General features: G+C 44.4%; 2 protein-coding genes across 3 annotated transcripts; one reads left to right on the top strand and one right to left on the bottom strand.

Moving 5' to 3' along the window:
- Positions 1–662: 662 nt before the first annotated feature.
- Positions 663–2,057, bottom strand: pomca (proopiomelanocortin a). The gene is made up of 3 exons (XM_058047245.2): positions 1,887–2,057; positions 1,518–1,638; positions 663–1,380 (listed from the first exon to the last, which is right to left on the bottom strand). The coding sequence occupies exons 2-3, from the start codon at positions 1,632–1,634 to the stop codon at positions 922–924; spliced, it is 576 nt and encodes a 191-aa protein (XP_057903228.2). The 5' UTR covers positions 1,635–1,638; positions 1,887–2,057; the 3' UTR covers positions 663–921.
- An 804-nt stretch (positions 2,058–2,861) lies between these two features.
- On the top strand, positions 2,862–9,237 carry LOC131101855 (angiopoietin-4-like). 2 transcript variants are annotated; one of them, XM_058047239.2, is made up of 7 exons: positions 2,862–2,963; positions 6,737–7,291; positions 7,426–7,660; positions 7,731–7,865; positions 7,994–8,210; positions 8,686–8,881; positions 8,951–9,237. In XM_058047239.2, the coding sequence occupies exons 1-7, from the start codon at positions 2,907–2,909 to the stop codon at positions 9,095–9,097; spliced, it is 1,542 nt and encodes a 513-aa protein (XP_057903222.2). In that variant the 5' UTR covers positions 2,862–2,906; the 3' UTR covers positions 9,098–9,237. The 2 variants fall into 2 exon arrangements, with proteins under 2 accessions (XP_057903222.2, XP_078648228.1); XM_078792102.1 differs by having other exon boundaries at positions 2,889–2,963; positions 6,644–7,291.
- The last annotated feature ends 82 nt before the right edge of the window (positions 9,238–9,319 follow it).

Genomic DNA, 9,319 nt, shown 5'->3' with positions numbered 1-9,319 from the left:
CGACATACGAACTAAACCCTTACGTTTTTTGGCAAAAATCACCGCCCTTAAACTCTGGAATTGTATGCCATTTTTGGATGCTTCTGGGGCCCCTGTTGAGGGTGTGTGAGGTTTCCCATGTTTTTGAACAGAAAAGTGCATTAGAAGCAAGTTGAAAAAACGACATATGAACTAACCCCTTATGTTTTTTTGACAAAAATCACCACCCTCAAACTCTGGCATTTTATGCAATATTTAGATGCTTCTGAGGCCCCTATTGAGTGTGTGTGAGGTTTCCCCTGTTTTTTTGACCAGAAAAGTGCATTAGAAGCAAGTTGAAAAAAACAAAAAAAAACAACATACCAAGTCCTTACGTTTTTTTGTATAAAAATCATCGCCCTCAAACATTGGCATTTTATGCCGATTTTGGGTGCTTCTGGGGCCCCTGTTGAGTGTCTGTGTGTGAGGTTTCCCCTGTTTAGTGACCAGAAAGGTGCATTAGAAACAAGTTGAAAAAAACTGAAAAAAATGACATACTAACCCCTTATGATGTCTGTTTTGTTTTTTAAACATGTAGTGTGTTATTATGGTTGTTTTGTCTCAGTTTTGTCTCAGTATAAGTGTTGTGCTGCTATTAAAGAAAGGCGTGTTGGGTAAATAAATTTGAAGACATGAGTGCTGTCTTTTCGTTTGAGTTAAATTTCCACTTTATTTGGTGCTGTTAATACATCCAGTATCATCCTGTCATGTCTTTTATATTTCCTTCAATAACCATCATGGTAGCATATGTCAGACGTAATGCTGATTAATCGTGCTTAATTCATTTGATTGCTATTTGTAATCATTTGACAGCCCTAAAAATAGACAATAAAGTATTTTATATTCTTGAGAAAAGAATGAGATTTCAGTTGAATTTGACACAAAGTAAAGCGCCTGACATCATCACTCTTGTTGCTCGCCATCTTTGTTGATGACATTTTTGAAGAGCGCGATCAGCGGCCTCTGGCTGTGCTCGTCCCAACCTTTCATGAAGCCGCCGTAGCGTTTGGCGGCCGGCGGGGAGCCCCAGCGGAAGTGCTTCATCTTATAGGTGCCGTCTTTCTTCTGGTAGACCCCCCCTGAGAGATGCTGCTCATCCTCCTCCGGCTGCTCATCCTCGGCCGGTTCTCGCCTCCTCAAAACCTGCTTGGACTCCTCTCCCACATCGTTGGCGATGTACACTTTGATGGGGCGGCGTTTGAGGCCCACCGGCTTCCCCCAGCGGAAATGCTCCATGGAGTAGGAACGCTTGGAAAGAGGCAAAGGAGGCGGAGACTCAGGAGAGACCAGTTGCAGGTGAGCGTCACCCGGGACCAGCGGCCTCTCGGCACTGAGGTCGGCACGGGACAGCTGCATGTAGTCCTGGGGGGGAAGAAGGTGTCAATGACCTTTCTGTCAATTTGTTCACTCTCATCATCAGTAAAATGTAATATTATGTAATATTATGTAATATTACATGACGTCCAAATGAATAAATATTTGGGAAACCCTGGTGTTACCATCGCACTGTTCTCTGACTGGACCTCCTGACAATTGGGATTCTCCCAGTACTGACTGGCAGATCCCGTGGCCACGCCCACCAGCAGCGCCGCCACCAATGACCAAGTAGGACACATTCTCCTGCCGTGAAGATGTGATGGGTTATTTACACAGCAGTAAAATACCAACTTACATCTAAAAGCAGATGAAAAAATGGACTAATAAGCTATGAAAACACAGCAATTGTAGTTTTGAACAATAATAAAATACTAACAGCTTTGGTGAAGCTACATTTATTGAAGATAAACTTCTTGGATAAGCGTGGAAACGTAATAAATAAATGCCAGTGAAGTCAAATCCTAATGAAAAGACGCGTCAGGGAGACTCACCCGCTGTTCCACTCGAGCTGAAGCGTATGGATGAAGACGATTTTTGGTAAGACTGTCAACGCGGAACCCTTCAATTTATATCCTCGCCATCCAAGGACACACACACGATGACGTCATGCCTCCATTTTCCCCTTTTGATGCTTGCAATCAAATTAAAGGTCAGCCAAAATCCTGCAGACACACAAACATCTTCATGGTCAGCGTGGTCATCACAATAATTGGTACAGTGACACGCATGTGGTTGACTTTTCATAAATAATAAGTAAAGTTTAGATATTAGATTTACTAGAGATGCAAAATATATATTTTTATGTTATGAATATGATGTAATAATTCCCTCATATCAGCACCCCTGATTTTCATATATATATTTTTAACATGTTTGTTCTTCCACAAACATTGCAACTTATATAAATAAAATAAATAACCGCACCGGAAGGTTGTACGTTCCATGAAATGTCAACGTCGGTCTGCAAAACAAGAAGATTAGCACTACAGCGTCACCTCGTCACACCTTCCTGTCGCCTGTCCTCCTCGCCGCCGCACCTGCTCCGTGTCACATGGACGCTCGGCCGCAGTGGACAAAAGAGGACGCGTCCCCGATGAGTCCAAAGGTCAGCGATGAAAACAAATACATCAGCAGTGCTGAGCCACGTTTTCTCTATCCTTTCTATTAAAAGCACATTAAAGCACACAAGGCCACAATGAAACTTCCTTCTTGGCTTTTCTGCATCTAATGGAGCATCTGGAAGGTAAACAGGACGCTAGCTGCCATTAGGGGGGCCTTGAACGTCCATTAGGTCCCGACGGAAGAACAAAACTAATAGCATGATGATGACACACACGGGGGTCAGCAAGTTAGCCCGCCAGACTCAACTAGTGTGGTAAACATGTACAGGTGTACCTTCAAGTACAGGTGTACCTTTGTCTTTGGTGTATTTAGCACAGCCACGGGACGACATATAATCTCATTAAATGTGCTCCGATGCAACAATCCCCTGAGAGGATTGTTGCGATGAGATGAATGCACGCACGCCCAACGCTAACACGGCCTCATGCGTCTCCGTGCACACACAGGTAGGACTGTTACGCTTTTATTCGTAGTATTAGTCAGAATTACTTGAAATCAATAAAGTTGTACATCTAGCCCGGGTTCGGTCCCCACTGAGTGCGTCCTGTGATTGACAGCTGTCCAGTATCGGGTGTACCCCGCCTCTAGCTCAAAGTCTGCTGGGATAGGCTCCAGCTAAAGTACGCTTGAACAGGATAAGCGGTATAGAAAATAGATGATTAATTTACAGGGTTTACCTAAAGTCGGGACACCTAACTTACAGTGGTATGAAAAAGTATCTGAACCTTTTGGAATTTCTCACATTTCTGCATAAAATCACCATCAAATGTGATCTGATCTTTGTCAAAATCACACAAAAATGAAAAAACAGTGTCTGCTTTAACTGAAACCACCCAAACATTTCTAGGTTTTCATATTTTAATGAGGATAGCATGCAAACAATGACAGAAAAGAGAGGAATAAGTAACTGAACCATCACATTTAATATTTTGTGGCAGCAATAACTTTAACCAGACGCTTCCTGTAGCTGCAGATCAGTCTGGCACATTGATCAGGACTAATCTTGGCCCATTCTTCTTTACAAAACTGCTGTAGTTCAGTCAGATTCTTGGGATGTCTGGCATGAATCGCTGTGTCTGCTTTAACAGAAACCACCCAAACATTTCTAGGTTTTCATATTTTAATGAGAATAGCATGCACACAATAACAGAAGGGGGAGGAATAAGTAACTGAACCCTCTGCCTAAGGAGACTTAAAGAGCAATTGAAAGCAATTTTTACCAAACAATTTAAGTCAGGTGTGTGCCCAATCACTGATGAGTGGCTTAAAGCTGCCCTGCCCTGATGTGCACTGTGCATTGTCTGAAGACCTGCAATCAAGAATTGTTGATTTGTATAAAGCTGGGAAAAGGACCGGAAGGCATTGCAGAGAGTAGTGAAATCTGCCCAACGCATTGCCGGAGCCCCACTTCCTGCCATCGGGGACATCTACAGGAAGCGTTGTCTCAGGAGGGCATCATAAATTGCTAAGGACTCATACCACCCAGCGCACAGACTGTTTGCCCTCCTACCCTCAGGGAGGCGCTATAGGAGCTTACGGACAAGAACCACCAGGTTCAGGAACAGCTTTTTCCCAACAGCTGTCTCCTTGTTGAACTCTGCCCCCCTTTGCCCACCCCTTCCACTACTTACATCCCCCCGCTGATCTATAACCCCCCCTCAATCACTTGATTGCACTACTTCATTGCACTATTGTACATATTACTGTAATATCTTGTTGCATTCATAGATCATACTGTTTATAATTTATATAATCTGCAATAGCCATACTCTAGTCACTTCATTGCAATACTTTACATACTGTTATTATATATTGTCACATCCATACTGTTTATAATCTGTATAATCTACAATAGCCATATTATAGTCATTCATATCCCTGTACATATCCTCACTGTATTATAGTCATAGCCTGTTATAGTTTTTTATCTGTCCATTTTTTCTACATTTACTTACTACTAAGGTATTTATAAAATTGCACTTCTGGTTGGATGCTAACTGCATTTTGTTGCCCTGTACCAGTGACATGAGCAATAACAATAAAGTTGAATCTAATCTAATTTAATATAAAAAACATCTCTAAAAGTCTGGATGTTCATCAATGGACAGTCAGAGAAGTTGTCTACAAATGGGGAGAGTTTGGCACTGTTAATTCTCTCCCAAGGAGTGGCCGTCCACCAAAGATGACGCCAAAAGTTCAGTGCAGAATACAGATAAAAAAAAGAACCCTAGAGTGTCTGCTAAAGACTTCCAGAAATCACTGGCACAGTGCAGTATCTCTGTGCACACATCAACTATATGGAAAACCAAGAATGGTGTTCATGGGAGGACTCCACAGAGGAAGCCACTGCTGTCGAAAAAAAAACATTGTTGCTTGTTTAATGTTCGCAAAAAGGCACTTGGACACTCCACAGAAGTTTTGGCAAAAATATTTTGTAGACTGATGAAACCAAAGTTGAATTGTTTGGGAGGAATACACAATGTCAAAAATGGAACAGCTCACCAACATCAACACCTCATCCCCACCGTGAAGCATGGTGGAGGATGCATCATGGTTTGGGGCTTGCAATCATTAATGGAAAAATGAATTCAAAAGTTTATCAGGATGTTTTGCAGGAAAACCTGAGGCCGTCTGTAAGACAGTTGAAGCTAAAAAGAGCCTGGATGCTGCAACAAGACAATGATCCAAAACACAGAAGTAAATCAACTTCAGAATGGTTTCAAGAAGAACAAAATACACGTTCTGAAGTGGCCAAGTTAAAGTCCTGACTTGAACCCCATTGAGATGCTGTGGCATGACCTCAAGACAGCAATAAAGTTGAATCTAATCTAATCTAATCTTCATGCCAGACATCCCAAGAATCTGACTGAACTACAGCAGTTTTGTAAAGAAGAATTGGCCAAAATTAGTCCTGATCAATGTGCCAGACTGATCTGCAGCTACAGGAAGCGTCTGGTTAAAGTTATTGCTGCCAAAAGGGGGGGGGGGGGGGGGGGGGGGGGGCACAAAATACTAAAAATGATGGTTCAGTTACTTAATCCTCCCCCTTCTGTCATTATTTGCATGCTATCCTCATTACAATATGAAAACCTATAAATGTTTGGGTGGTTTTAGTTAAAGCTGACACTGTTTTTTCATCTGTGTGATTTTGACAAAGATCAGATCACATTTGATGGTGATTTTATGCAGATATGTGAGAAATTCCAAAAGGTTCAGATACTTTTTCATATCACTGTATTTATTTAATAAGTTTTTTTTCTGTATTATTCTTTATACTGTATTATAAATACTTCCACTATGTTTAATTATCTAATTGTACAACATCCATCATGTACCAACACTGACATCGGTTGTTAACTGAACATTCTGCAATTATAGTATGTGTGCAAGTCAGTTCGCACACTTCCGTACATTTTGAGTGCAAAATGTGGCCCGCAGGACACCAGTTTGAGGCCCCCGCCTTGATATGAAAGTTTAATGTTAGTGCGGCCCGCGCAAGTTTGATATGGATGCTGTATGGTATCATGTACCCAGAAAAAATTATTACGTTTGATTAGTGTTCATGTTAAAGGTTAAATAACTGTTAATAGTTATTCTCCCTATCCATGTGGAAGTGGTAAGTTTTTGGCTATTTAAGTTTCAAGGAAATAACTTGAAGGCTACCGTTTAGGTCGTTAGCTCTCTAGTTTGCGAGTTAGCATGTGTCTCAAGACCCTGCAGTTGCGCAATATGTTGTAAATAAAAAGAGTATAAATGTGACTATAGTCGTGTTTTGTCATGTCTACAGGGCTCTAATAATGCTTCGTTCATTTTAATCTGAAAAAAATAATTTGTCTACCCACCAACTATATGTGGTTTCTTAAGTTTTTATTATTTGCTGTTTTATTATTATTATTATTATATTTATTTATTACTGATTGATTGATTTTCTTTATTCTTGATTTGTTTATTTATTTTTCATCTTGTTTTGTGTAGAAAAATAAAAAGTAAGATATTTGAGAACAGTGGAATGTTTTATCAGAGCTTTTATTGTAGAAAATTGGAACCAAAGCAAAGTTTTTTTTTATTTTTTGTTTTTAATAAATGCGTTTTTTTGGTGTTTTTTGGAAAACCTGATGCGGCCCAGTCTCACCCAGACCTGAGCTCCAGTGGCCCCCAAGTAAATTGAGTTTGAGACCCCTGACTTAGACTGAAGTGTGTATTTGTACACTTCCTGCAGTTCAAAGGTCAAGCTAAGAGGATGAAGGTGAGAGACTTTCTTGTAGCCATGGCCCTGCTGACTGGCCGTCATGTCCAACTTGCATCTGGTTCTGATTGGTCAGACGTTGGACACGATGAGGACGTCCATGCCAACACTCTTAGAGAAGCAGATGTAGAAGGGGCAGACCTACACCAGGACAACAATGAGGATGCAGACTGGCATCCTTCTCGTGTCCTTGAAGAGACCCCCACAGACATCCACCGAGAGGGCTGGTTGGACACAGGCAAACCCAACCCACCAGGTCAGCCTGGCACCTTTGCGGTGGCAGACTGCGATGAGCACAGCAGCCAGCTAACTTCTGAGGGTCACTGCAGACTGAGAGCAACGCTGCCCCCGATGGGAAAGGGGCAGAAACGCTGCCCCGACATGTTTCGCTGCTCAGATGATGTTTCCTTCTGGCTTCGTGAGAACCAGAATCGCAAGGAGCAACTGAAGGAGCTGAGGGAGACCATGTCGGAGCTGCAGGAAGAGCTCAGGAATCACAGTCATGGACTCCAGGTCCTGGAGATGCAGGTAATATTTGTTATACGGATGCCCAATAAGCCCCGGGTGACCCTGCAGGCTAACAGGATTAGATAAGTCTCTCTTGGTGGCTCCTGCACATTCACACGCCCCACACACCGTGACACAAGTCTGTTGGCTCCAAGAGGGAAGAAAGCGCTCGTCCAAGATGGACCTTCCACCAGCGTTTGCGCCCACTGGAAGCGCGGCACGATGAGGCCAGAGCACTGCTGCACGTGCACGCAGAGCTGCTGCATGAGCTGCAGGCACACGTCCACAACTTGTCGAACGATGTTCGCCACATGAGCGCAAGAACGGGCTGCACGGCCAACGACATCCACTCCCGCAGGCCGCTGGGCTTGAGGGACACTTTGGTGCCAGGTACATGTGACCAGACAAATTATCGAGAGCAGTATCACGTTACTTAGCGTAATCTGGGTGTCTCCTGCAGACAGACATCATGTGTCCATGTGTCCATCCGATTGTGCGTCTTTGTATCTCAGTGGTGTGCGACATTCCGGTGTTTACACCATGGTCCTGTCACCGGGTGCAAGTGTGCCAGTCTACTGCGACATGGAGACAGAAGGTGGATTTAAAGTGAATGCAGTATCGATACACCCACAAACACCCAAAAAAGGAACAAAGAACATTTCTGTTCCTACTGAGTGTTCAATGTGCCTACATGAGGTTCTGAGGGTTCTGCGTGTCCACCAGGTGGAGGTTGGACGATGCTCCAAAGGCGGCATGACGGCTCGTTGAGCTTCAACCGCGCCTGGTCCGAGTACCGCGAAGGCTTCGGTCAACCCAGGGGAGAACACTGGCTGGGCAACCAACAGCTCCACCTGCTGACCAACCAAGGCCACTACAGCCTCCGCATAGACATGCAGGACTGGAGCCACGCCCACCGCTACGCCCTCTACAACAACTTCAGGTCTACAGACACTTTCACAACATTACATGAAACAGGAAGTGAGTGGTGGGCTGCACGGCAGTCAAGTGGTTAGCGAGTGTAGCGTGCAGACCTCACAGCTAGGAGATCAGGGTTCAAGTCCACCCTCGGCCATCTCTGTGTGGAGTTTGCATGTTCTCCCCGTGCATGCGTGGGTTTTCTCCGGGTACTCCGGTTTCTTCCCACATTCCAAAAACATGCTAGGTTAATTGGCCACTCCAAAATTGTCCATAGGTATGAATGTGAGTGTGAATGGTTGTTTGTCTATATGTGCCCTGTGATTGGCTGGCAACCAATCCAGGGTGTACCCCGCCTCTCGCCCGAAGACAGCTGGGATAGGCTCCAGCACCCCAGCGACCCCCGTGAGGATAAGCGGTAGAAAATGAATGAATGAAGTGAGTGGTCACCACAGGAGGGAGCAGGGCGTTACAGAGACGATGGCGTGATTACCTTGCAGGGTCGAGGATGAGGAGAACCAGTACCGCCTCCATGTGTCTGGTTTCAGCGGGACGGTGGAGGATTCTTTCGCTTGGTACCATGACCAGCACGACTTCAGCACGCCAGACACAGGCAACGTGTGCGCCGAAATCAGCCACAGCGGATGGTGGTTCCACCAGTGCTTCCACGCCAACCTCAATGGTGTCTACTACGAGGTGAATTCAATATTTGATACGTGAAAAGTGAAGAACATCAATACTCACACGACATCTGCTTGTCCTCAGGGAGGTCGGTACTCTCTGAAGGCTCAGAACCTGCTTGGCCCAGACGGCATCGTCTGGTTCTCCTGGAAGGATTCAGACTTCTACTCCCTCAAGGCTGTCTCCATGATGATACGACCACACAACTTCAGGTCGCGAGTGTCTCCATAGCGAGGGAAAGCTCAGGACAAAGCTTCCATGGGTGCTTCACAGCAGGTTGTTGGTGGAGGTGTTTGAGAGGCCCCAGAAAGAGGCCCTGTGGTACACCTCAAAGTCTACCGGTAACAGAATGTATTTGTTCAATGTGAACAACGCTGTCACGCATTTCCCTTGTCATCGTTATCTTTATCTGCAAGCTTACAAGTTATCTGCATCATAAACAAGAGAGAGGCG

Source organism: Doryrhamphus excisus, linkage group LG7 (assembly GCF_037039965.1).
Source record: "Doryrhamphus excisus strain RoL-2023G ecotype Guam linkage group LG7, RoL_Dexc_Guam_v1.1, whole genome shotgun sequence".
NCBI lineage: Eukaryota > Metazoa > Chordata > Actinopteri > Syngnathiformes > Syngnathidae > Doryrhamphus > Doryrhamphus excisus.
The sequence above is the reverse complement of the archived record's forward strand: the minus strand, read 5'-3'. Positions and strand labels throughout refer to the sequence as shown.